Source organism: Amphiprion ocellaris, chromosome 6 (assembly GCF_022539595.1).
Source record: "Amphiprion ocellaris isolate individual 3 ecotype Okinawa chromosome 6, ASM2253959v1, whole genome shotgun sequence".
Classification (NCBI taxonomy): Eukaryota; Metazoa; Chordata; class Actinopteri; family Pomacentridae; genus Amphiprion; species Amphiprion ocellaris.
In genome coordinates, this window is record NC_072771.1 from 18,934,028 (window position 1) to 18,962,022 (window position 27,995).

The 27,995-nt window shown below is 43.3% G+C and overlaps 1 protein-coding gene across 2 annotated transcripts; it reads right to left on the reverse strand.

Moving 5' to 3' along the window:
* Positions 1 to 33: 33 nt before the first annotated feature.
* Positions 34 to 27,952, reverse strand: igsf9b (immunoglobulin superfamily, member 9b). 2 transcript variants are annotated; one of them, XM_035956264.2, is made up of 22 exons: positions 27,364 to 27,952; positions 21,020 to 21,115; positions 18,977 to 19,183; positions 12,039 to 12,185; positions 10,694 to 10,845; positions 10,377 to 10,494; positions 9,849 to 9,990; positions 9,353 to 9,498; positions 9,094 to 9,236; positions 8,853 to 8,993; positions 8,662 to 8,778; positions 8,429 to 8,579; positions 8,201 to 8,312; positions 7,920 to 8,095; positions 7,591 to 7,829; positions 7,331 to 7,415; positions 7,058 to 7,228; positions 6,117 to 6,153; positions 2,457 to 5,813; positions 2,151 to 2,320; positions 1,745 to 1,947; positions 34 to 1,538 (listed from the first exon to the last, which is right to left on the reverse strand). In XM_035956264.2, exons 2-21 carry the CDS (start codon positions 21,078 to 21,080, stop codon positions 1,757 to 1,759), a joined length of 6,063 nt encoding a protein of 2,020 aa, XP_035812157.2. In that variant the 5' UTR covers positions 21,081 to 21,115; positions 27,364 to 27,952; the 3' UTR covers positions 34 to 1,538; positions 1,745 to 1,756. The 2 variants fall into 2 exon arrangements, with proteins under 2 accessions (XP_035812157.2, XP_035812158.2); XM_035956265.2 differs by lacking the exon at positions 1,745 to 1,947.
* Between the last annotated feature and the right edge of the window lie 43 nt (positions 27,953 to 27,995).

Consider the following 27,995-nt stretch of genomic DNA (forward strand, 5'->3'; position numbering starts at 1 on the left):
TCATGGATTAGAAAAACACAAAACACTCCTTCATTCAGAATAAAACAATTTATTCATTACAAACATATAAAAATGACATAAACAACCAGGTGGCAAGATATAAAAATTTCCAGTTTGTACAAAGCTTCCAAAGCCATCGTCAGAAATGCATACTCACTCCACACGAGGATTTTCATCTGGGTTATTTAAGTAAATATAATACAAATGTTGACTCTTTCCAAAGTATAGCTACAAAGATAGTCTTTAAATCTCTGTTTGTCAGGTGACGTACAAAAACAGCTTCTGTCATATTTCAGTAAAAAACAAAACATGTAGGCTAATGGGCACAAAATTCATAACAACAGACTCGTAATTCAAATACAGAATCAGAAGTCGATGAAATATTCACAGTGTTGCCTTCACACCAGCGATGTGAATTGTAAACATTGTTGCATATCGTAACTCATCTCAATAAATATACAAAAAAAAAAAAATCACTGTGTGAGTAAAAAAAAAGGTACAAGTGATCAGTCATATTTTGTCTTCTGGTCATTTTTGTTTGACTACAGCTCGTCAGTCGACCCCTCCATGCGTCCTCACGACATTTATAAAAATAAGGCAAAAATAATTTTCCCTGTGTTTCTTATCAAGTTTTACAGTATTTAGTCACAGAGGTAAAGTTTGACTGATCCAGGTGGAGTAAAGTAGCATTTTCTCATCTGATGAAACGATGAAGGGATGATGAATATACAATACAACGGCAGGATTCATTCACATTAAACTATATATAAACATTTGTACACTTTGAACAAATACTGGGAGGCTGATTAATAAAGTCTCAACAGGGGGATGTTACTGGGACAGACAATATGTGGGGAATGATTTCAGGCAAGCAGCAGGTGAACATGTTTTAAATATGAAAGTTGGGTAACATGAACTGCAGGGAGGTTTACCATCAGATCATCGGAGCTGCGATCTTTACGTACTATTATTATTGGAGTATTTCTTTCATTTTAAAAGTCAGATGGTAGTGAAAATGCTTCGAGCACTGTTTGATTGGCATCACAGGCAACATTACTTAGACTTCCACAGGCAGATGTTATCTTGAAACAGAACTACATAATTGTCATTAGCGTCTTGGATGCACTACACCTTAATCTGTAATACAACCTTTATTATGTAGCACACTGCCGCTTTCATAAAGCAGATCTTTCTCAACTCTCACACTGTAAATCTTTCTTAGTCTCCATGAACATTTCATAGCTTTGTGCCTGATTGTCAAGGTTTTAAAAAAATCCCAAAATACAGCTGCACAAGATTCTTGGAAAAATAAATAAGTCCTTCTCAGCTTCAATATGCAAAGCACAGTGGAATAAGTACAAGAAAAAGAATAAAACTACAGAGTTTCAGTGTCACATTTGATGACATGCAGTAGTGCTGTCTTTTTAAGGATGAAAACTTTCAACAATGAGTTCTCCAGTGAGATGTGACAGAGTCCAGGACCACAGTGCTGTTTTCTGTTCATTAAAACTGCTATTTGGTTTTGGTCGGAGATGTACCTGTGGAGACAAAGAGAAGTACAGCGTTAGAGAACAGTCCTACAGAAACAGAGCATTTTGATTTAAATTTAAGGAGCATAGGCTTGGCATGCAGACTTACAATACATCTATGATATAGTAGCAGGCGAGAAAAGGATGCAAGCAGGCGAGCAATGAGAGGGGGAAAAAGGAGGAAAGAGGTGACAGGGCAGGCAAAATAAACGGACCGATTTAAACTGCTAGAGCACCGCTGAGTTGGAGTCAGAGTCTGATTCGTGGCCAGGGGTGAGGCAGGGCTCACGGGACTCCTGAGCCCGCCTGTACTCCTGGTACTCCAGGCGCAGAGCATTGAAACGCGCCTCACTTAGGGAGCGACTGTACTGGCAGCGAGGCGGGTTGAAAACTGGTGGGCTGACTGAGGGAGACGGGCCTGAGGGGGGCATCAGGGACAGGAAAGGCATGGATGGGCACGTCATGGGACAAGCTCACAATAATCACAGCACAAGTGCACAGGATGAACACATGCCAGAACCATCACATCAAGCATTACACTCACAATGACACATGCAACATTACAAAAAAAAAAAATTAAAAATCAGAACAACACATTCAGGGTGTAAAAGAAACGCTCACCTTTGTGTCGCTGATCCTGAAGGCCACCAGCTTGATCATATCTCAGTTCCCCCCTGCCTGTCCGCAAACCTGTTTGCGACTGATCAAACTTTGTGGCCTCCAGGACCTCCGAGTCCACGCAGGCATCAGCAGAGTCCCACTCATAACTCTCATCTACTGATGTGTTCCTTCTAATGAGATACACAAAACAAGTGGTCAAACATCAGCAATCACAAACAAGAAACAAAAACAACCAGATGAATGTTATTTTGGCAAAATAAATGAATCCCTCTCTCAAGAGGGCTCTCCAGTGTGGCGATGTTTCACCTTTTCGCTCTCCTCTCAGGCAGCTCCATCTCAGCTCTGTGCTGCTCATTTTCCTCTGTGGTTTCTGGGGAGCTGAGCAGCGTGGGAGTGATGGATAGGGACTGTCGGAAGAGACCAGCACTACCTCTACCGCTGCTCTGACTGGCATAACTGGCCCTCCCCCCCTCCCTGATCTCTCTGACCTCTCGGATCTCAGTCTCCCCTCCCCTGCCCATCATCCTGTCTGGCTGTCTGTAGCTTTCTCCCTCTCTGGGTGGAAAGGGGGGACAGTAAGGCGAGGGCCAGCTAATGCCCCTGGGCAGGTAGGACCTCGGAGGGCCTCTCCTGTAGTCCATGGGTCTTTCCCCTCTGTGTCCTGGCCAGTGCTGGTACTGGGGGACTGGGATAGAGGTGGGCATGGGGACATACTTGTGCTGGGCAGACCTCAGAGTGTCTTGATATGAGGGAGACCACCTGGCAGACTCTGGGAAAACAGTGGCTTGTCGTCGTGGATCGCAGGGTTCCAGCATTGGGGAGACTGAGGTTGGTCTGGGTGGGTACATAGAAGGAGTGAGGTAGGAAGGACTAGCTAAAGATCTTTGTGCGTGATGAGGCCTCTCTAAGCTCTCCATGCTGGGGCGCCTGAATGGGACATACTCCCTCCAGGAAGGGTGTGGTCTAGGTAGGGAAGACGGCATGCGACCCAAACTGTAGGACTTCACTCTGACATCTGGATGTGGGAACTCGTCCCAGTAGCATTTCTCAGAAATATATGCTCTTGGGCTCTCGAAGTGCTCCCACCTCTGTGAGCCTAAGCTAATGGATTTCTTTAGGAAAGGACGAGGCTGACCCATGCCTGAGAGAGTTCTACAGGGGCCTATGCTTAAGGATTTCTTTAAAAATGGCACCGGGGCTTGAGATATTCGGGATGCAATGTTATTAGTCCTGCTGCCCTGAGAAGCTTGTCTTTGGGATAGCTTGGATGAAAACTCACTATTGTCTACAATACTCTGTGTGTGTTTTGACACTATATCTGCCATGCCTTTAGCTGCACTCATCAAGGTGTGAGCTGACCTGGATGCAAGTCGGGATTCAGGTCTGTCTGTACTTTTATTACCAGCTCGAATTTTTGTTTTCTCATCATATAGCTGCTTGCTAGTTTTTTCCGGACCGGGTGAAGATGATCTCATGTCATCAGGAAATCGTACTCTCGGCTCCGCATAGAGGAGACGTCTATAGCCTTGTTTTTTACTACCATTGATGGTAGCTTCTGAAGCACCTGCTGAATGAGTTTGTTCAAGGCAAACCTCCTCTTGGTTCGAATCAGTTTCCCGGTTTTCTTGAAAATGAACCTCCCAGTTTTTAGGAACGACATCTGGCTTAGCCACCATTGGTTTTTCTGGCTGTAGTTGTGAACGTTGACCAGTAGTGTCGGAGACTTCAGCTTCTTCCACAGGCTCATCCACACTCATTTCAATGAAACCAGGAAGGCTCAGATATTCAAGAATTGCACTTGTCTGGAGTGGGGACATTTTGGGAGATGGGGCTGCAGGCTTGGCCTTCAAGGAGTCTGACATTCTAGGGACAGAAAACTGAGACTGGTCACTCTCAACTTCTTCTACGAGAGTTAAGGTTGTGATAGGGCTAGGACTATCAGAGAAAAGACATCTGTCGCTTCTCCTGGAGCGTGCTCGGACGCCTTCTCTCTCTAAATCAGAGTAAAGCCCTGAACTACGTCGGTCACCATGGCCTTGAATCTCTCCGTCTTTGGCCTTTGCCCCTACTCCATGATGCTCATAGGGTAAGGTAGAATAACTAGAAGGACTGGGATCCCTTGTGGATGTGCAGTCTACTTCTGCAGTTCTCTCAGGCTGATTATACATTGCAGAAGCTGAACTTTCAGGCCTCTCGTTGGTGACTGAAGGGCTTTTGGCAGCTGAGTCCCAGGGCTGTGTGCCTGCATAAGCATATGAATGTCTGGACCTTGGAGCAATACCTCCATTTGGTGTCTTCTTCGTGGACTTCAAGCAGATCTCTGAGTCTCTCGGAGGACTCAGTGATCTGGCTCTGTCTGGTGTTTCTAGACACAGAACAGGAGTTTCAGACGTGACATCAGGGGAGAGCATCGGGAGAGAGGTGTTCTGGGTGACGGGAGAGCGCGATGAATCAACAGCAAGAGAATCCTCTGTGGCTTCCCTACATGTGTGAGGATGCTGTGACCTGGAATCGCGAGGGGTCTGTACAGGAATGAGGCTGGTGACAGATGTAACGGGGCTAATGTCCCACTGGATGCGAGAAGTAGGGAGCCGATCCATGGGACTGCTGGTGCTGCCAAAGTAGCACGCCCTCCTATAGTCAGATACACGACTTGTCTGACCTGAAGGCCTGTGTTTTTGTCTGATATTAACATCTTGTGGCTTCCAAATATCATCCGCTGGCTTGGGCTCATCCCTCTGAGGGCTTTCTGTTTGGTCTCCTCTACCACGGCTGCGGCTTCTTTGTTCGGCTGTATAGCTCTTCAACTCCCTCTCCATTTCTTCCCTCTCTTTTGCCAGTTGGACACACTTGTTGATGCTATCCCTCTCTAGCTCACAGTCAAGTTGTGAGATCTGGGTGCTGTTGTTAGTCAACTGACTCTCGATAGGCTGGTAGCCTGAATGGAGTGGTCTGTCTCTGTCTCTATCCAGAAGCTTTGTCTTCCTCCCCAAACTGGGGAACAGATCGTCAGCATGGCCTGGCATGCGATACCTCCTCAGAGAATCACTGGGTTTTTTCTCGCTGTTGTCTGAATAAAAGCTGGCTCTTTCCAAGAGAACCTCTGATCCCTGTTCGTCATCAGAATAAAAACACCCGTGGCGGGAGAAGTTCCTGGCCATGGCCCGTACTCTTCCAGGGGACGATGGAGGTCTGCTCAACTCTGGGACATCCACAGTGAGAGGAGAATCCTTCCTCTCATCCTTCTCTGAGCTCAAAATGCTTGACTTCGGAGAGTCTCTGAATGATGTCCTGTTGCTCCCTGAGCCACTTGCCTCACCATTAATTTGCAGGACTTCCTTTTTTCCATTTTTCTTATTGGAGGGACTGGAGCCCTCTGGCAGTGGCTGGACAATGAAGCGTCCATCTGGGCCTCTGGAAATGGACTCCAGAGCAGTTGGTGAGGGCACCTGGGACCCCAGGTGACTCTCAAAAAGTGTGTAATGAGGTGGTGGAGACGAGTTGGACAAGAGCTGTCTCCGCTGGTCATGATACTCCCCACGGCTGCCTTTATCAAAGGACGACCGATCAGACTGTGATGAGGAGGAGTTTGGAAAAAAGGGAAGCGGTGGACACAGTTTCAGTTTCAGGACACTGTCTGGGCTGCGAGGAGGTGAACGACCTCTGAGAAAGACACAGACAGAAAAAAAATGCTTAAAACAGGTGCAATTGGTCACTTCATTCACGTTAATACTACCATTAATACCAGGTTAGGAAGTAGTTTCAACTCATTCTAAGTATGGTGTCAAAATGTCATAAACGGATTAGAGAACGTAAATAAATCCTTGCCTGAAGTTATGGAGAGAAAGGTTGCTTTTAGTGGTTTTTAGTGGCTTTTATGGGTGATACATGGAATGTTACAACTGTAAAATAAATGAAGTAATGTGTTTAATAAAAATGTACAGGTGTAAAAGTAAGTGAACTTACTCATGTGATGGGCTTTTCTGGAAGGCAGTTGGCAGATCTATAAAAATACGCAAAAAGAATACAAAGTTTAAATAACAGCACAAATGAAATTGCCCAAAACCCAAAGCCCAACTCAGGAACCAATTATGGTGATTTGCTTACACCAACAGAACATAACCTTCTGAACCCCATGCAGCTTCTGGGCACTTATGTCATATTTGTACTCACTGTAAGCTCAATGTACTATACATTCCTGCACCTCTATGGAGATAGCACAACCAAAGCTAGAAGTAGAGAGAACTCAAACATGTCTTTACTCCAGTATGACACAGTTATACTACCATAAATCAAAAAAAGAAAAATAGGTATTTTCTTCGATTGTTTATATTATAAAAACTTAAGTGAAATAAACATATACAATATTTTCCAAGTGTGCACGTGTTATCTATACTGGAAACAGTGGCTTTACATACTGCAGATGTTTTACAGCTTACATTTTTTATTTTGTTCTCATACTTGTCTCTTTGCTCTGTATAAACGCAGTTCAGCCAAATAGCCCCTGATTTTGTCACAGACTAACTGTTGGCAGCTGAGTCACAAAATGTCTTCTTGGTTGTGCAGAGGAGTGGAGAATATTTTTTTATTTTTTTATTTTTTTTTTTTAACAGAATGTGGTAAGTACACACTGTTTAATTTTGGCACATTATTAAATGAGACAAGTGGAACAAGGTGACTTGAATGAAATATCAAGGTCTTATATTTTGAGTAACTTTCCCGATGAAACCCACACACTATTAGCTTAGGGATCGTCAGAAATATTAATCTTTTATACATTATGTGATTTGGGCAATTTTTAAATGTAACATGCCTTTCAAACCCCACTGGTGGCATTGGAGTTCAGAGTTTTAAATAATTACATATTATTGGGGGGAAAAGGCGTATTTATATCATATCCTCTATACCTTGTCTTCTCTTCCTGCGTCTACGTTGTCTCCTGTGACTCATATAGCATGCTGTCACCAAGGAAAGTATGATGGCCACAAACAGAAAGCACACTCCTCCTACAACACCAGCCAACAGTGGCTCAGGGATGACCTCCAAGAAACTTGGGCGCAGGGGGTACATCTCCATTCCTGTAAAAGATCCGGAGTCAATAATGGACATTGCTACTTTTGCAAATATCCAGGAAATATCTATTTGATTACTGTAATGGCAATTTATATAAACCCCCTTACCTGTGGTGGATATGTTGACAGACTCACTCGGTTCACTGAGTATTTTATCACTGCGAGACATGAGCCTCAGATCGTAAGCAGAGTCCTGAGAGAAACACAGATCCGGTGCTTGTGTTGAGTTGCATTGTCAAACATTTTCATTGCATATCAGATAGGTTGTGACACAATAGCTAAATAGTATAATGTACACGTAACCAAGTGTACAAACAAGATAGACTTGGAAAGTGCTGGTGCTTGTAACAAAAAAAAAAGATAATTACCCTCAGCAGTCCTTGAACAACTAGTTCAGTCTGATTGGCACTGATGATGCTGCTGAGGATGACCCACTGGCCCTGATTCCTGCGAACCTGCAGCACATAACCTGTCAGTGGAGAGGATGGAGCCTCAGGAGGCCACCACTGGAGGAGAACACCTTGCTCTGTCCGGTTGGCTGACAGGAATATGGGAGGGTCCAGGATTGGGAGAGTGGTGACAGCTGTAGGCGGGTCTGTTGGCACAGCTGGCAAGAAGATCAAATAAAAGTTCAAACTGATGCATAGTAAAAGCAAAACAGGGAGCCTGATCAAAAAAGAAGTTCACTTGTACAAACCTAAAGTTCGCACGGTTACAATTTCACTAAAAGGTCCAGAGCCGAGTTTATTCTGAGGTAGGACACTGAACTGATAGCCGGTGCCAGCAAGTAGCCCAGTCACCAGCAGATAGCTTTTGGATGTTGGCACAGGCAAAGACGCCCATTCGTGTTTCCCCCTGGATGCCTGCTTGTACCTGAGAAAACATTCCAAACAGCCAAAATAAAGGCAGGGCATAAAAATTGTGATTGTTGTTGGGAGCTGAGAACTGTGTCATACTATATGTATCGCATATACTGACCATACAGTGAACTTCTGGGTGAATCCACCATCAAAGCCAGGCACCCAGGACACATTGGCCTGGTTCATCTCTGTGGTGACAGACACTGAAGACACAACATGCGGACTGGTACCTGAGAAACAGAAAAATATTTGTACATTTGAACTGCTGACAACACATCTGAATGCATTTGACTGAAGAGTCACATATCGACATCTTTGACTGCAGAAATAAGGGCGTCCCACTTACCTAACACCATGACCACAGTGCCTGCACCAACAGTGGCCACACGATTAGTGGCCAAACACTCCCAGCCCCCATGGTGATCTTTACTGAGAGGCTGCAGCAAGAGGGAGCCGTTAGCCAACACAGTGTATGGGGAACGAGGAGAAGGGCCAATCTGTGAGGAAGGAAAGTAACAAATTAAAATAAGACATGATTGTGCAGCATCATTATGAACCAGGATGGAAAATCTCCTGCACCTTGCTCCATGTTATGTTCGGAGCAGGGTCTCCGCTAGCTTCGCAGGGGATGATCAACTCTCGGCCCACCTCCTGAAGATACTCAGGCCGTGGAGGCAATCGGAATGATGGCGGGTCCTGAAATAGAAAGAGAGTTTTTGTACCTCTGCCCATGTCTAACTGTAACTAAACCTAATAGTCACTAGCCTCACCTGCAAAATGACTTTGGTGGGCTCAGATTGGCCCATGGTGCCGTAACTGTTATAGGCTGTACAGGTGTACATGCCCACAGCATTGTCATTTGCTGTTGTTATAAAAACTGAACCCTCCGAGTTCACCATCCAACCTGGAAACTGGACAGGTGAAAGCAGTAACTTAATTCCAAGCTCTTTGTGCATTTTTATGAAAATCTATGCTTCAAAACACTTATTATTTCCATCATACATAACTTACATTGTCAAGATTCAAATCGTTCCCGTCTTTGGTCCAGTTGACATACAGCACAGGTGGATCAGCCTGGACAGGGCAGACAATGATGCCCTCCATGCCTGCAGGTAAATATGTTTCCCGGGGCATTCGAGCTACACGTGCAGGATCTAATGTGAGGGGAAAAATAAAAATTAATCACAAATTATGGTCTGCTGGTAAATGCAAGCACCCTCAGCAACAGAGATCAGCAGAGTTACAGAAAGCACATGGATAATAGACTAACGTTTCACTTTTAGATGTGCAGAAGCAGAGGGTGGGGTCAGTATCCCATTAGTTGGGATGCAGGTGTAGTTGCCAGCATCTTCTGGGATGAGATTAGGGATAAGAAGTGTTCCATCCACCAAAATCTTCACTCTGGACTTAAGGGACCTAAAAGGTTCAAAAAGATGGAGCATTAAAGGATTTGATAAAATTGACTATGACAAAAAAAGTCTCTGTTAGAGCAAGGGAAAAAAAATTCTTTATAAGGGATATTTGTCTGAGCATATTCTTGGAAGACAGCACCTTAATCTGGGAAACAATCCCCTTTGTCTCAGGTTTACAGTGTGCTCATGGCCAAAGGATATAACTGTCTTATAAATAATCTCATTAGAATTGATTGCATTAGCAAGTTGCTTTGGAAAAATGCCCAACTGATTCCGCTGAATACAATTCTTAGCATTTCATCGAAGTACATATTTTCAGTATTCGTGGCTATCTTTATCAAGACGTGGACTCACTCAATATGGTAAACATTCTGTCCTTGTTTCAACCATTCGTAGGTGAGGTTTGAAGGGTAGGCATCAGCCTGACACTGCAGAACTGCATCCTGGGACATGTTGAGAGTGGTGTCCTCCGGGGAAATGATGATAATAGGAGGACCTTTTTGGAAGAGTAGGAAAAAAATAAGATACTCTTGTGAACATATTAAAGCTGCCTGCGGTGCTGCAGTCGGTAATGACCAGGGTTAATAGATCAGTGTTGAGTGTGTCTTAAGTCACTGCAAAGCACAGAATGGACTGTAGGTGGCAGCATAGACTACTGTATGTAACCATGATTCTCAACCTGTACTGCACTCAATCAAGTGTGCGTTTCAGTATCATAGTAAGATTTTATACAAAGATACTGACAGAGACAGTTTCATTTATCTGAGAAAAAACTGCCGTGGTTGATGTTACTTTTTAAAAACAATAGGATTGTGTGCTGTTGCCTAGCATGAGATAAGCAGAGATTCTGTCTCTGCCTGATGATGGACAGTTCACACTTACCTTTGACCTGCAGCTGCGTAGAGTGGGTCAGGTTCCCCTCTGTGTTGGACACGTGGCATTTGTACACTCCTGAAATATTTCTAGTGACGGAGGCCAGAGACAAGGTACCATTGAGCACCTGAAATAGGGCGAAAGTAAGCGAGGGAGACGATCAAAGACAAAGAGAAAAGGTGGAGGAAGATTATGAGGCAGTCGCGGGGAGGATAACAAAGCAGTCTGCTTCAAAGAAACATCAAAGCTACGACTCCTGCAGAAAAATGCTAATTATAAAGTATTTAATTAGAATATTGCAAATGCCATCTGTTAATCCTCCTCACTTTTATTTTTTCATGTTTCTCAACTGGGCTCTCATCTTTATGCCACACAACAGTTGGTCGAGGGTTGCCATGGGCGCCACAGCTGAGCGTCAGCGAGTCTCCGAGCAGAACTTCCACAAAAGTTGGTGGTGTCTTGATAAACACAGGTGGAGCTAGAACAGATGGAATAATTTTCTTTATTTACATACTCAAATGGGTAAACAGAACACAAACGAAGCATCTGTAAAGGGATAACGCTCCAGAAATTCACAAAACATCTAAAGGTTTGGTGTGATTTGCCCTGCATTTAAAGCACCTCCAGCAGCACAGACACATTAGCGATCAGTGGCAACTGGTTTGATGCCTCGACAATTCAGTTTATTTACACTGCTCAAAAAATTTAAGGGAACACTTCATTCTCACGTCATTTTGTGCTCAATAAAGTACACAGTGAATATCAATAGTTGGACAGTGAAAAACAGAGTTATTAACCCACTAAGGGAAGGGTTTCACAATCACTTACACTTCCTAACTGGACAGATCGATATCCCAGATGTTTAGTTAAAATAATGATGGTTAAGTTTTCCCTTCAATGTTTTGAGCAGTACAGATCATCCCAACATCTTGTGTATCTCTCTGTAGAGATGTACAGTTGGACGTTAAGTTGTCACTGAAACTCAATGAGATTTAGAGATTTCATAAGTAACTGTAAATATAATTAAAAAGAGAAACTGTAAATGGAGCACAATAAATGTAAAACCACCAAATTGAAATTACATTGAGTGCTGCCGGGGTTTGTACTGAGACCATCACTGCAAAAAATATAAGCAATTGTTGAATTGCAGAGAGCTTTGGATAAAATATGTCACCATTGTCTGCATACAATGCACTGTATCAAGTTTGGCTTTGGGATTAGTGAACAGATTCTTAAGTAACATGTATTCATATGATATATGAATGATGTAATACTGATATTTACAAGAAAGGTGTCATCTGCAACCTGATGCAGCACACGTAGGATTTTCATTCACTGCAGTACAATCATAACAAATCCCAACTTCACACTCTAGATTGAACTCCTCTACTATAGCTTCACTGATTGAGTGAGAAGTGGGTGGGTTTTGCTTTAGGCATCTACCCATAGGTCACAGCAAGCTAGGACAGACAGAGAGAAGATGTGATCACTGTGTGCACAGGACGTCACACAGAACCTCCTAGTACACTGCAATAACACTCAGGAAATTCAGCCAGGGCCTTCCGAGTCCCAGCCAAACCCCATGCTGTAGTTGTTCTAAATAAGGACAGTGCCAGTGATGAGAAACCAAAGGAACAGCTCCCAAGTCCCCAAAACCCTGCGGTGCTGCACCTGTGATGGAGAGGAAGGTCCATGTGCCGTTTCGAAAGTCGTCGGTTTTGCTGTCTAGGAGCAGGATGCGACATTCGAACCAGCCCTCGTCCTCCAGGGTCAGCCGCTCTACCAGCAGAGAGGCACCCCGGGTCAGAGACACACGGCCTGTGAGAGGAGGGGTGAGGGTGGGAGGGCAAAGAGAGAGGGGTCAGCACACACACAGGCAGACAGGCAGAGTCAGCATATGCAGGAAGAGGGCTTATCATGCAGAGGACACAGGCATCCAGTGTCACAAAGGCCACAGTCAAAGTCATAGACGTTTTGCTAACAGACAAATCCACGCACAGTGTGAAGATCAACTGCAGCTCTACTGTCTGTCGCAAATAACAAACAACATACTTAACATTTATGGAAACAGTGGAGGTGGCAGACAGAATATGAAGCTCAGAGAATGAGAAGCGAGTGGCTCTGAGTTGGAGTGCAAACACATGAATCACTGAAGTGATGATTATAATGATATGCAGGATGACAGATGAAAATGGTGTCCTGTCATTTAGGGTTTGGTTGTTGGAGTACAGAGCTAAGATGAGCATGCCAGGAATACTTGAATGCAGCTTCATTAAATCACTGAAACAGAGAAGTGTTTGAGATCTTCTTTTTATTCTATTGATTTTATTTTTCAGCTGTTAAAGGGAAATCCACAACAATGTGTACTGACATGAGCCATCCGTTTTTCTTCAGTAAAGATGATGGACAGAGGTAAACCACAAGAAACACACTATGAACTTGTATGTGAACACCCTTAAACATAGTGGATCCGTGCACGAGCATACACACACACATCTCCCTATCACACGCACCCAATGCCCCACTCCCTCGCCTCCTCTCTGTACTTCTTACAACTCCTTGTCAGGCTTTGAAACTTGATCTGCTGGTTGCCTGGTGACTGCAGCCTGGTTTTCAGGGTACACCCCCTCCTTTTATTCAGTCTCTCAATGAACTCTTTTTTTGCCCTTCAATCTCAGGGCTTTAAACGACAGGAGGATGCGTGCAGGGGGGAAACACACACGTTGCTCATACCAGGCCCTGCAAAAGCAGTTTGAAAGTAAACAGGGAAATGCGGAGATGTTCAAGCATCTCGTCATTCTTGCTAGCTGCGAATGAGTTGCTGAGATGAAGAGTGTAACATTCTGTGCTCTGCAAGGTATTGAAATAATAACATACTGCAAAAGAGTTCATCCAGTTAGTTAGATCTTTACAGTAAGCACAGACAGACACATTGTCTCTTACAGCATAGATGTTGCACATAGCAAGAAAGAATGTTTGAATGTCTTTCAACCTTCAAGTAACAATATCACAAGAAACACAATATCCTCACTATTCACACTGCTTTTCCCTCCAGACAGCAGTGTCTGGAGCACAGCCTGAAAGCTATGAGATTCATTTAACTCTGTATATGGCCTGAAGACAGGGTAAAACACACACTGAGTAAAGACAGACAACAATGGCTAACAATTAACCCTGCATTCCTGACTGGGGCTGTTGCTGTCCTTAATAGTTAGGTTTAATGATTGACTGACCTAAAAGACAGGCAAGCGTTTGATGGGCGGTGTGCACTTAGAGGCTCCATAAAATGAATGCTTCTGATTTCAGGTCAGCATGTTTCAAACAACTGGGCAGGGCTCTGAGAGGGGAAATGTGCAGGCAGATGATAACAGGTATGGGGATAATTTTAGGCATTTTCCTCTTATCTCTCCATGAGGGCTCCTCCCTGAGCTGCCCATTTCCTATGCAACCTTTTCTAATCACACACAGAATTAATCGCCCACTGCAGGCTAAGAGGGAAAAACACTACCACGTGCAACATCACACCCTTTAAAATACACCTAATCCTCATGTGGGTAAATATTACAGATCACTGTGCGGCTAAATGCACCTCCAAAGCGCACCTGATGGAAATCCCACTGACTGATCATGTGCGCTGATCTCGTGGGTTCAGAAGCACGTGGGTGTGTATACATGTTGATTTTCAAAATTTAGAGAGTGCCCTGCCCCCTGGCTCGACACAAGGGAGCTCTGGTTTCGCTATCAAACGCTTAACCCTTTCCCGTAGCCTCCCTCTTGTCCATCAATACAAAGAGACGGCAGCCCCCCGTTCCTCATTCTCTCGGGTTGCCATAGTGATGAGACCAAGAAAAGCCCGGGCTGTAGGTTTAGATTTGAATTCAGTTGCTGTAGAAACACAGCACAGCCAAACATGGGTAAGGGCGGGTCGATGGTGCAGGGGGGTGGGTTTCTACTGTCACAGATTTGAAAAATTACAAGCAGGGGGAAACATGTTTAGATTTTAAAAAAACACTCTGGTGTCACATCCAAGAGCACAAGAGGCAAGGACGGGAAAGAAGAAGAAAATTAATGAGAGGCAAGAAAAGAGCAGACCTTTCTTTTCAGCCTGTGGACAAACAGCGTGGCTGTGTGACAAATGTTGCTTTATTTAAATTTGAATGCTGCATCTTGAGACTTGAACTGAAATCTCAGATGGCACTCTGCAGGTGCTCTGCCTCAAGGATGTCAACCAAAAAAGGCTGCTTTTCTCTCTGATGGACTGATGCACAGAAAAAATGCAAATATGCTTCAATAACTGAGCACAAGAGTTGAAAATGATAAAACTCTTTGTGAAAACACATCCTGTTTTTAAATACAAGAGGAATTGGATGAGGTTACAGAGAGGTTACTGGAATTACGTGCATTGATCATCCACTGACAACCAATGAGAGGTTGACCTTTGTGACCTCCGTGCTGCAGCAGACACATTCATCACTGCCCATGGTCCTACATTAGCACAATGTCCACGAGTCCTCCTCAAGAGACAAACATGATTAGACTCTATGGAAGACAGAAGCACTGTTGAAACAATATCTGCTGCTCCATCTTTGTCCAGAATCCTCCTCCTCACTGTTTTTCTCCAGCAGCTATCACATGACAGCTCCAGTCTATCTTAAAATGGGCCCTTGTTTCCAACAGGTTGGGCTGCAGTGCAGCCAAGGGTAGAAAATGGAAACGCTAATCCAGCAGTGCTGTTTGAACCTCTAAGACGCACCCTCTTCATATTAGTGAGAGTCAGATTCTCACCCAGTGGGTGGCAGGTTGGGAACGACTCAGCTTTCAGAGCCTTGCCACTGGCCAGTAGCTGGCCTTGTCTCACTGATCTCATCTCCTATTTCTTTTTTTTCTACACAAGATTGATGTGGCTTTTTCTGCAAGTGAAACCACTACAATGCACCCGAGGTGGGAATAGTTTATAGCACATATTTTGTACTTTCATGAATCTTATTCATTTTTGGTGGCACTTAAGATATACGATATTTTCTTTACATGCATATCTTATGTTCTCAGTTTTGTGACATGTACAGCTCTAAGACAAGCCTTTTATTGTCCAAAGAAATGGAATCAACATGTGCTTTGTGCACTGGGGATTCCCAATGACACTTACTGACCAAGTAATACATGGAGTATTGTGAATTTCATGTGATACAATAGCAGGGGTAACTATGGAGGAAGACAGATTATTCTGTTTGGAGAAGCATCAGCCCTGCTTTTCTTTGTCCATCCGTATGTGCATAAGGGAGCCGGGCAGAGGTGCATTGTGGGATGTGTTTTGATTTGAATACAATCATAAGTCTGGGACCAGCCCCCTGCCTCTGACAGCTCACCCCTCCCATTCCCCCAAATTTCTCTCTTCAATCCTCCTGTCCCCCTAATCAGTTTAACCCTCTTATGAATAGCTCTTTGTCGTGAGATAGATTACAGTTAACTCTGTCCCTCTCGCTCTGTCCAGCTCTGTTAACCCCCTGAACTAGCAAGCACACACGGCTCACGTGCTGAATTTCACTACAGCGGCAACTCAACTTATCAGTGGCATTAGCTCTTGTACATGATCACAAAGTATTAGTTTTAATATTAAGATCTGTGAAATGAAAATCCAGAGATTACATGAGGTATTTGAACTGTTTTCTAGTGCAGAACATGAGCTTTGTTTTCAGGTCAGGAGGAGATAACACTGATGTAAATAAGTGTCAGTGGACCGCTTTAGTTGTTCAGTTGTTCATTGTTAATAAAATAAACTTTTTAAATATATTAAAATAATATTCCAGCAGTGGATTGCTTGAGCAACTCCTCCAACTGTTCACAGAGGCTATAGATGGTGCTTGGACTATGTATCTACAGCAAAGCAGGATTTAATATGAATCTAGCCAAGGACACACCTAAGGCATGAGGTAACAGAACCTTAGTAATAGTCTACTGCTCTAAGCTGGTTAACGTGAAATTCTCAAGTTGCAGCCAGCATCTATTCTTCTTTCATTGTGGCATTGTTTACTTCACATCACCCTGGTCCTGTTGTGGCAGAAAAACTGGTTGGAGTTGACAAAGTGATCAGTTTCACATTTCAGCTGGGCTAATTTTCTGCTTCTGAAGTTGTCAAACAGACTGATGTTTGCAAAAGTTGAGTTGTTCAATACTAAATTCCACCTAGGTTTACCAGGGGAAAGGTTACAGAGTTCAGGGTTTGTGTGTGTGCACTGGTAAGTATATGAATGTGTACGTGACTCATGCATGTGTGTGACGAATGCAGGCTTTAACTTCTCCAGTGCTCAGAGGTCACACTGAGAGTGTGATGGAGGCCTGCTGAGATCTGGGGGTTTGCCTATTGTCGTTCTAACCTCAGGTCAGAGTCCTCTGCTCATAGTCTCTACTGATTTGCTTCAGCACACAGGCGACATTTGATCTAACCCTGCAACAGTAAACCATTCTGACACTGTGAGACTCAAACATATTGTTGCAACAAATACAACTCAAACAGACTATAATAGTGTGTCAGTCAGAGTTTATCTGGCTGTTTCCTCTTTGTTGTGAGCTGACTAATGTTCAGCCCTCCAGGCCATGCTTAGCGTGAAACTGAGAGGAAGAGGGATGAGAGGTATATCTTCCTGATTCCCTTTAAGCAGACGACAAACTGTCTCAGAGGCTTTAACAGGCTGGTGTCTAACAGGGTCAACAGAAGGACGCTACTGTGCACCGTGACACTCCTCAAATACAGTACAATCTCAAGTACACCTGATATCATATCAATAAATTGCAAGTTTAAGGGACTGAAACAGAAATCCAAGATATCACTCGCTCCAATTCTTTCATCTCAGTTGCTAAAAATTGCCAATAGCATCAGTGAGTCTGAGACAAAGCAGCAGACCAGAGATTGCACTGGGGAATGCTTTTTATGGTTTATTTTAACCTACTTCATGAAGTGGCCTTTGTAATGCAATGAATCCACCAAAGGCAAAAATGTTACACTTTAATACTAAATACTGATTTAGTATTTGCATACTCTGTCTGACACCTTACTTAGCTTCATTGGAAGCAGCCATTATGCTGTAAAACCTCCCTAGCCCCTAGCATAGGTTTCTGCAATGCCTATAATTCATTTTCTTGATCTTTTAACTGTTTCTTGATCTTAGAACTCAAAATGAAAATCATTCCTTTTCCTGTTCTGTTCCTGTTCTTGACAAGCCAAGACAAAGATCAGGAAATGGTTGTCGAACTGACTGTCTTGTGCTTAAATCTGAAATCCCACAACATTTTAATTTGAGGGTAGAATACATTACAGCCACAGCACTGACACGCTTCACATGCTACCATCTGCCTCCAGTGGGAGGGGAGATATGAGGATCCGAATGCAAACAAACGGGGCAAAGCCCACACCAGACAAGTACACACAAGGGATGAATACGCCAAAACATGGTGGCACCCCAAACATTCTTCTGCTCTGAGCTACATCTCTGCAGCGTTATTTGCTTCAGTGTGGTTGTGTGTGTATCAGATGACTGCTCCTAAACAATGACACGGTTAACGGCCTACAAGAGGGTTAACATGCCAAACACATGTTGTCCAATTGCCTACTGGAGGGAGCCTGGTTATGGCTTGGCTTCTGTATACCTTCAGAGAGGTTCCTGAGTTCTTACAAGGCTGAAAACATGTTTCTTCTCTGTAGCACCGCCTATATGTTTTCCTGTATCCAGGGGGATTTTAATAAGAGGCTCCCTGTATATTTCAGTGACCCAGTTGGGACAGTATGGGATTTTGGGTGTCCTAGAAGTCCTGTTGGCTTTGGCAGACCAATAGGAGGTTGTGATACCCCTCTTTGTCTTTTGTACTCTGCTAGACAATGACAGGATTATAGGGCTCCAGCAAGAAAACTCCCATTATTCCCAATGCTTCATCCATCCTCCTTCTAGCACAACAATCTCCCCTTACTGGGTCACCCCTCAGCATACTAATAAAACACTGTCATCAGACCACCAGGCCCCCACCTACACTCCTAATCCCCCGTGAGCAGCGTTGCTGGTATCCCCCTTCTTCTTGCTCAGCTACCCCACCCCCCTTAACTGCCTCCATTAAAACACATCCATTCTCGCCCTTCCCCTTTTGCCTGCCACACAACTGCAGTCTGGAAGCACAGACTGAACACTAGCCATAATTACAGGGACTGTGCTTTGGATGGATTATCTATTTGGGGTACTGTTTCATCCAAACTTCCCCTCCCCAAGTCTTCATAAATACCAGTGTAACCTCTTTATGTCTACCTTTGCCCACACAGGACAGATGAGCTGAGAAAGTTTAGTTGGACACATGACTAGAGAAATCTGTCAACTGGTGGTCAGATACTGTCATGATGGTAGCTCCAAGTTCAGCTCTTCCTTTTTCCTACTTAGAGGTATTTTTAAAGCTCAATTTGTGGTCTTTGTGTGCAGTCAAATCACATAAAGAAATGGGAAAAACGATTCACTTGATGTGAGGTCTTACAGATCTACTTCAAGAGAATGTACTGGCAGCCAAGTAGCAAGTCTTTCATCACTTTTCTGAAAGGACTGCGTGACTGAACACATCGGAATAATGCTTACCTTTGTAGTTTGGGTGAACACGAGGAGCGTACACTCCAAATTTGATGAGGATGGGAACGTTGTAACCGAGCCGTACCCATTCCACGACATGTAGCGGAAAGAGGTTTGGGGTGGTGGCTTCTTTGGATGTAGGAGTGAGACTACAGCTTAGCTCTGCAGAGCTCCCCTCTCTGGCACGAACCAAGGTTGCCACACCTTGAGACACACCTGCACAGACAACAGCAATACACAAGTTAAAGCACTGGATTTGGGCATGTGCTGATAGCGCAAGAAGCAATAAACAGCAAAAAATGTGAATAAACACACAAATCATGTTTTGTTGGGCTGTTTAAAGAGAGTTGCAGCTGCCAAAGAGGCCAGATTAATTTCGCTGGAATTCTTTGGTCATGAAAGTTATTCTCATGGAGTAACATCTCTGGGGTAAGAGGAGGGTGCATGACCACACAGGCAGCAGAAGGTCAAGACACAGAAAAGTTGTCGGGAAACATTTACAAGATTCATAACTGATCCATAAATGCCTTGCTGAACTGCAGTTTGGACCAGCCGCTGGATATGACATGCTCACAGTGTTAAAAGCTTGGCCATCAGAGGGCATGTAAAACAATCTTGAGCCATTTGGTGATAAGATCAAATGGCCGCAAAGCCTGCAAACACACAGCAATCCCATTAGTGACACCTGGAGCAGTCTCCCCTGTCTCTCCCTCAGTGCCATGTGCTCACGTGGGTGTGTGCGCAACTGGGTGCCAGTGTTTGCTCTGCTACTCATCTGGCCTGGCGATTACTTTAATCTCTGAGGGTTGGGGGGGCTGGCGGTGATACTCTGATGCAGGGCAGCAGGACCCTTTCTGCTTGCCCCAGCCTACATCCCACCACCCCCTGGGGTCCACACATGGTCTGCAGACCACTACAATCAATCCCACCACCAACCCCCCTTACAAACGCATGCACGCACACAGAAGCGTGCCTAGGGTTGGGGGTAGTATAAATCCAGGATTGATCTAAATCCACACCCAGAGATATTATTTAAGTTGGATTTTGGCCCCATTCTCTCTCGTCCACTCATGTCGGCGCTGCAACCCCTCCTCTTCACTCTCTCTGCTGTACAGTGGTGGGAGCTGTGCCAGATTCTTCACTCAAACTGTATGTAGGCAGCCAAACAGCAACATATGCCAACTGTTTTGCGATGCTTTATCATAACAAGGGACGCAGGTCTTGTTGATGTTGCTGAACGATGTAAACTTTGGGTGGAATGACAAACAAACGGCAGAAACAAATGGAGCAAAGCAGCTGGTTGTCTTACAAACTAATGACTAACGAGTCCCAACGGAAAGTCTTATGAAAAACAAATTTGTTTAAATATATGACATGACATCAGTGCACAAAGCAATTTCTATTATATGAATGTTTTCACTTTCCAAGTTCTCCTATTATGTCTTCTTTAAGGACCAGCTATGAGTTTTTTTTTTGTCAAATGTGCAAAAAAAAAAAAAAATCAACCAGAATATAATTTAAATTAAACAAAAATCACTCATTCATTGAAAACTCTTCAGACTGAAGGTAACAGATAATATCACAATGCTGCATAATGTGGTAAAAGTGATCTTAGTCTTCAAAGATTAAAGACAAACAGTAAACACAGGATCATGTAAATGTGACCCAACAAGGCAGACTTTCATCACTGTTAATCTCTACAAGTCCTATTTACATAGGCTGTGTGAATTTTCTGTATCAGTGTTGCATAATTTAACAATTTGCATCTTCTGCTTCTTTTACTTTTAATTTGTTAATCAGTTAGCAAAATAAAAGAACTAGTTTTGTGTAACATTTACAATCCTTAACTCTCATATGACAGCTCCAGCGGCACTAGTCAGTTTTGCAAAATGTCTTTATAGTTTGTATGCATTTTGTGACTGAACAGTTTGTAAAAAAGAAAATAAGAACAAATTCATTCATTTTGAGCGTAGCACTAAGAGAGAAGAGATTAAATATGGAAATGCATTGCTAATGTATGCGATGGATCCATATTTGCATTAGCATACTCACTTAGCAGACAGATGGCTACAGCAGTGGTGACAGCCTGAAGCCACCGTCTCTCCAGTCCCATGGCCGTCCGTCACACTCCTTCACACATCTCCCGACCTGAAAAGGAAGACCACACATCCCGTTTACACTTGGGCAGAATACTAGTCGACTATTCAGATTCACCGCTGCACAAGGACATCCCTCACATCCCCCCTCAGACAAACGTAATCCCTCGAGTTAACATCAACTCATTATCCAACAACTACACCACATTCCAGATGCTTCTTGGTCAATAAATAACTGTATTCTTTGAAAACACATAATCCTTGGGAAAATTGCATGTCTGAGCTTTGGCTGGATTAAGGCAAATAAGCTATTTCAACAAGTGCTACAAATACACGGAGATTGCTTCGAGTATGCATCCTATGGAGGTTTCCCTGCACAGGCCAAAGTGTGTGTATGTGTCTGTGTTTGTGTGACCACAGAGAAGACCTGCACAGAGCTTTAAGTGTACGTACAGATTAACCTGGTGCTTGTGATTGGTCCAGCTCATCCAGGAGGTCTCGTCTCACACTAAATAAGCCAACAGCAATTGACAGGTGACACAAGTAATATTGAAAGGTGAGTCTCACAATTCCAGATGTTCTCTTGTTTAAAAAAAGGAACTTAAGTAGCATAAATAGACTGTCACTAACAATGGGGATTAACTTGGATTTAATCAATACTATGCTATAGCAGCCAGCAGCGTCAAGTGTGTTTCAGCTGACTACTAAATGCACAAACAGCTCATGCAAGCGCACCAACAAAACCCACTGGTTTTTATGTCCTAATGGGCCAAAACTGCAGGACTCCACTTGCACAAACTGTGGGCCTACTTCATCGCCTGAACGATGAGAACAGCTGCTGCAGCTCATGAGACCCTCCACCTCAAATTGGATTGGAGGGACAGTGTTAAGTTGTTGTCCGTCAAACATAACAGAAGTCCTCACACCCTGCCCTTAAGTCACCCCATCCAGCACCCCTAATACCAGCTTATTACTTTAAGTTCATGTAGGAAATATAAGAAGGAGGCTATTCTTAGAGAGGAGGTAGGTGTTAGATATTAACTGCTGATACAACCAGAGATGTACTGCAGACGTGCAGGACAAGTGAATCACTTGATGGAGGCTCTTAGCAGTGTTTGTGCAAACAAACAGCCCAGAATAGAAGAGCAGAAAGATGCATTTATCTCCTTACACTTGGCCAACACTGGGAACGTTTCTGTCGTGGCTGGCAGAGAGGCACTGTAATAACTTTTGTTTTGCACTTTTCCAAAACAAGTAGAAAGACAAGACCAAGCGCAGAAGAGAATTGGGATAAAAACACATTATAGTGGGGTTGGCTGTACAGTAAAAGCTGATGAAAACGAGGGTGGCGGTGCACAATTAACAGCTGTGGTCAGAAATGTTTGTATGGCAGAATCAGTTCAGCGCAATGTTTGAAATGAGGAGAGGATTAATCCTACTGAGCGAAAAATGTTTGCTCAGTAGGGGAGTTGGCATAAAAGCACTCTTATAATGGATTCAGAAAATAAAGAAATAAATCTGCTCAGTCTCTATCATTTGTGTGTCACCTCCAGCAGTCCAAAAAACGATAGAAGTGATTGCACATCACTGCATCATCTTGCCTGGCATCTTCACAGTCACTTTAGCAACATGACAGCAAAAGTAATGAGCAAATCCTAACATACATCTATAATTCTGGTTCATATTTAGTCCTAAAGGGACTTTTCACTACCTCAAGACGTAACACATTTCGTCTTTGCTTGTGCCTGCTTTGCTGTGCTTCGAGACTGGAGTATATGACTGCTTTGTGGAAAGAGACAGACAGGGGAAGCCTGGAGGGGGGTTTTGTCTGCAGGTGCAAGAGTAGACGGAGGACAACCAGGTTATTTCCTCAGGCAGCAGAGCACAGCGAGGCTATTTAATTGGCATGTGCACAGACAGGGCCTCAGCAGGAGCCCAGATGTTAACATCAGAACACTTATTCTGTAGCAAGCCCACAAACACTCAACAGCAACCTGAAATATGACAACTGCACCTGATGATGTTTGAGCAGTTATGATTTATATATAATAAATTTAAACTGCAGATGACAGCCCCTGTTCAAAAGTGAGCATGCACCATACATAGTAGTGCATGTCAGACATGTTAACTCGTAGACTCTAATAATGTCCTCACAAGGTTCTCTGAGGGAAAGTGGTCATGTGAGTTTCAAAGGTAAAAGGTGATGACATCATCAAGCTCACCTTTCAAGTGCTAACTACATGAAAACCCAACATGATTAAACATTAAAGCCTTCCTGAGTTTAGAAAAGGTTATCGCAGGTAAGCAGTGAAAGAACTAGACTAAAACAGCGAAGTCCAGCTTCAGCACAAGACAGTTCACTCTGTAACATGTGCATGAAAACCGTTCAGTGATTCACTGTTTCACTGGATTTCATTGACACAAATTGCTTTGGATCTAGTCATGACTTAACCTTCTGGACAGTACACTTGTGACACCCAGTCTAATCCTGCCCTGCTGCTCCGAGTGTTAATAGTGTAATTGAATTAGAGATCAAATTGGTGAGACAAATCAAGGACACGCTGTCATCTGGATGTGCAGTGATCAATCACTGGTAAATCAAGTCACACAAGTCTGCCCACTGGGATTCTACAATTTCTGCTGGTGGAGACAACATGGAGGCTTAACTTGATGGAAGGTCAGCAGGTTGTGCTTTCCACATTTTATGGAGGATGCATGTGACACCCGAAAACAGAGTAAATTGGATATTTTCTTGGTGTCAGGTACTGATCTCCATCTGTCTCCACTGAGGCTGGCTTGCTCATCCCCACTGTGTCTTAATTATTACAAAGCTTTGGTAACAGCTTTGTTTACAGTACCTGACTGAAAATAAAACCACAGTGACTCATACTTCATGAAATGTACATGTAATAAAATTAAAGAAAAAGGTTCCTAGAATCAGAGTCTGTGCAGATGGATGGATGAACAAACATGTTTTGCATTTAATGCTACCAAGAAGCTGATTCCAACCTGTCAGCTGTAACAGCTGGTAGGCGTGACCTCTCCATATGCATTGCCTCTGTGTCACACTATTATATTATTCAGGCTGGTGTAAACTGAATAATGCAATAGTTAAAATACACTTTGTAATGGGTTGATTTCTAATTCAAAGTCCTTAGAGGCACGTCCCAACATTCGGCAGCCATCTTGGTAACGCCCCATGGCAGCTATTTCAGGCTAACAAGACCAGGCCCCTATCTAAATGAACAGGGAGAGAGCCATAACTGCAATATCAACAGTCAGACAGAAAACTGCACATATAGAATGACCTGTCAAATCTGATAAAAAGTGCTTATAAATTCTGATGACTTTTCCCCAAAATAAGGTTGAAAAATGGGTTTTTCCCCAACAGATTATAGCACAGTGTGGACTTGCTTCTTGTTGCACTTGCGTCAGTGCAACAAGAAGACTGGCTGGATAATTTCACAGTTCAGCTCTTAAAGAGCAGACCACGACTGTCAGATAGATTTCTAATCAGCATTCTAAAGTAGCAAGCTGAAGTGTACGAGAATTACCATAAGTAGTGCTGTAGTCTTTTCATCAGTCTTGTACACTTAATGAAGTGACATTTAAATGATCTGATTCTCCACTGTCTTCTCCGACTTTCAAAGAAAACTCAACACAAAAAGTGAACTTTTGACCTAATCTGTGTGAGAGTGTGTGTTATCCCTCAGTACCTAAGCAGATCCGTCAGTGATGCTAGTGACAGATACAGGCCTGATAAGCAGTAGAATTACTCTCTTCGTAATCCTTGTTAATCCTGACAGGCCTCGGTACAAACCAGCCAATAGCAGGAACTACAAGTGTTACTCAAGGAGAAACTTTGACAGGTGCACAGAAGAAACATCACACAGTCAGACAGAACAAAGGCAACAGATCTGCACAAACACTGCGTGAGAACACAGGAATGGGTTGAAAACCATCAATCCAGGGCTGACTGGTTGGACCAGCCCGCACAGTAAAGCAATCAATTCATGGATTATGTCCCTGGCACAGCAACCCAGTTAGGAAACTGTATTGACATTTACTTTAACTAAAGGAAATGAGCTGGGCGCACACAGGGCACGAGACCGGAGTCCTAGTCTCTTAGGAAAGCCCACTGTACGTGGATTAACATAGTGATCGTTGGTACACTAACATATAGCACAAAAAGGTATAGGAATATTTAATATTTAGCAATGGTTGAACATTTTCAAATTAGTCACACACACAAATTTCAACATTTTTGCAGAACAATGCTGCAAATTATGCAAATAAACACTGATTTAATGTCTTTTCCCCAGGATGATCCACATTCATGTAGCTCAAACATGCCTAATGAAAGCAGAATTACAAGTGTCCAGTGAATGCAAAGCAGCTAACATCACTCTTGTAAACCCTACGTCTTTGTCCTCCCCTGCCCCCAACTCTCGGGAACAGGTCAGCCCTATAAAGCTACTTTCAAGACGAGACAGAGAGAGGAACCCGGGGTCTAAAGCTAAAGGTCACGAACTCAAGAGTCCAGTGTTGAAGCACAGCACTGGATTTATTTTAAAACCAAGAGATCAATGACACACAAAGGAGCTCCACAGAATGCAGGTCTAAAGTATTTTACTGTTATGGTTCTAATTGCTTTGCTTAGATACCGCCATTAGTGCCCCAATCTAAAGACTTTTAAAACAAAAACCAGTGAGATGTAAAATGAAGACAATGGTGTTCATTTATGGTGTACCGCATGGCCCTTAAACTTTATTCAAACCTTTCTCTAATCAACCCCAGCTATTTTTCCTATTTGCCTCATTTATTTGTGCATTTTCTGTATCGTTTTTAGTACCCAGTGAGCTTCAGTACTTCAGTATCACTGCCTTGTGCTCACCATGGAGGACTGCAAACTCTATCTAAACTACTAATAACCCAGTGAAATGGAGTAACCACTGTCAGCTCATGAATAATTTGTTTCTCAGTACAATCAATTTCCTTCAGCCTGTCGATCTGCCTACGGGGGATAGTTGGCCGCATACACCAGTGAAATGTCAAGGTTTTCTGCATGCCGATTAATATGGAATATTACTTTTTAAAATGACACCTGAGCTGGCATCTGAAGCTGGAGCGCCGGGATGATACTGCTGAACATTAACTTCAAGGATTTTGGGACAAAAAAAAATGCATAACTGCTTCTTAAAATGGCTGTCTCCTTGTAAATAATGCAGAAGCAATCAAAGCTTTTGCCAAGATAACCAGACTGTAATCAAACATTTTTTCACTGGTGTACTATTTTAAGGGAATAACATGTTAAAATGTATCTCAAAAATGTTAAAAAGCAATGAAAACCTTTGACAATCTGCAAGCTGAATAAGCATAAAGAAGACTTAGAGTAAAAACGGTGTTATAGTGCGTACAGTCCTCCTAACACAAGGGACTAAAGGCATCAACAGTGATGTTTCCATCAATGCACCTCCCTTCTCACGGATCAGTATTAGCAAGCACAACAAAAACAAAGGATGGGGACCAGGGAGGAGGCACTACATATTATGCAAAAAGCACAACATCACCACTCTCCTCAGTACAAAACACTTAAAAATAGGTTTATTCCAGCATGTCGCACCAAGCAAGAGCAGCAGGCCGATAAAGTGTCTGGTCCGTACAGAGCAAAACACAAAGCAACAAGCCCTTTATCTCTGCACCCCTACAGTGAATTTTGATGCACATCCCTTTATGTCACCACCCAGATCTCCTATTAAAAAGAAAACAGGTGCATCTTTTGTCTGAGTCAGGGAGTCTGATGACAGTTCAGCTGGGAGCCCCAAATAAATTATTTAAAAACACTGACTGATTGTTGTTCTCACTATATATAGAGAGAGAACAGTGTTGATTTAAGGGCAACATGTTAAGCCCGTTCACAACGGCTTAACATGACAAAAACACGCTCATTCTTAGATGTCAAGTGGTGGCAGTGATACCCAAAGGTTATGCAAAGATAGCCAAGTGTGCCAAGCGTTTAATTACACTATATCTTATCTGCGGAACCGACATTATTGGCACAGCAAATTATAGGTCGCTGAGATAATATTGTAATTATAAAACAGGACACAAAAGACAGGCATGTAAGCAGCACTCAGAGGGCTCACAGTAAGTGGGTATAAAAAAACACTACAGATAAGTTACAGATTTCTACTCAGGCAACAGAAACAGTGTTGCTGATCCATTTCAGACTATACACAAACTACTACAAGGTGTTTTCTGTGCTCAGTGGACGGGCCTGCAGAGGATGGGGCTCCTTACCTTGCTTGAGGCACTTTTCACTTGAAGCTCAAAGTACAATCTCTCAATCCATTGATGCTCTTCTGTTAGACTCGTCTTGCAGCAGACCAAATTTAACCGTCCATTCCTCTGTCTCTACGGGCAGATTGAAAAACACGACTTTTAGAAATAAAAAATAAAAAGAAGAAGGAGAAGAAGGCGTTGAAACAAACGCAGGTGGTCACATTTTTCTTGCCAGTCCGTGCGTGGATCAAAAGAAAATCAAATTAATCCTGGACATCCATGGTTATCAGGCTGACCAAAAACTTCTCTGCAGCTTCAGTAAAATCCATTAACCCGGGACAATCTCATGAGTCCGACATCAGCCCATTTAAAGTCCATTTAAACTTTCCAACGCATTGGCTTTTTAATGTGCGCAGGGTTCTTAGTCCAAACTTGCGGAAAGTGGCTTCAATCGGGAGTGAGAGTTTAGAATCGCCTTGATAAATATGCAGAAATGTTTCTCTGTCGACGTAGTGCGCATTTGTCATGAAACGGGCGCCGGATTGATCAGAAAGGGAGCCCACTACACGTTTAGTTGGAGCCCTGCTGTTGATACTCTCTCCGTGCTGTCCCTCCTCCCATCTTCATCACTCCGTCCTCCTCCTACTCAC

Excerpts from the sequence above, each read along its gene's own strand:
- igsf9b (XM_035956264.2), bottom strand. The coding sequence starts at position 21,080 with ATGGGACTGGAGAGACGGTGGCTTCAGGCTGTCACCACTGCTGTAGCC. Across the intron at positions 10,495-10,693 it reads AGAAACATGAAAAAATAAAA|GTGCTCAATGGTACCTTGTC; the intron begins GTGAGGAGGATT and ends GCCCTATTTCAG. Across the intron at positions 8,994-9,093 it reads ACGATTTGAATCTTGACAAT|TTTCCAGGTTGGATGGTGAA; the intron begins GTAAGTTATGTA and ends TCACCTGTCCAG.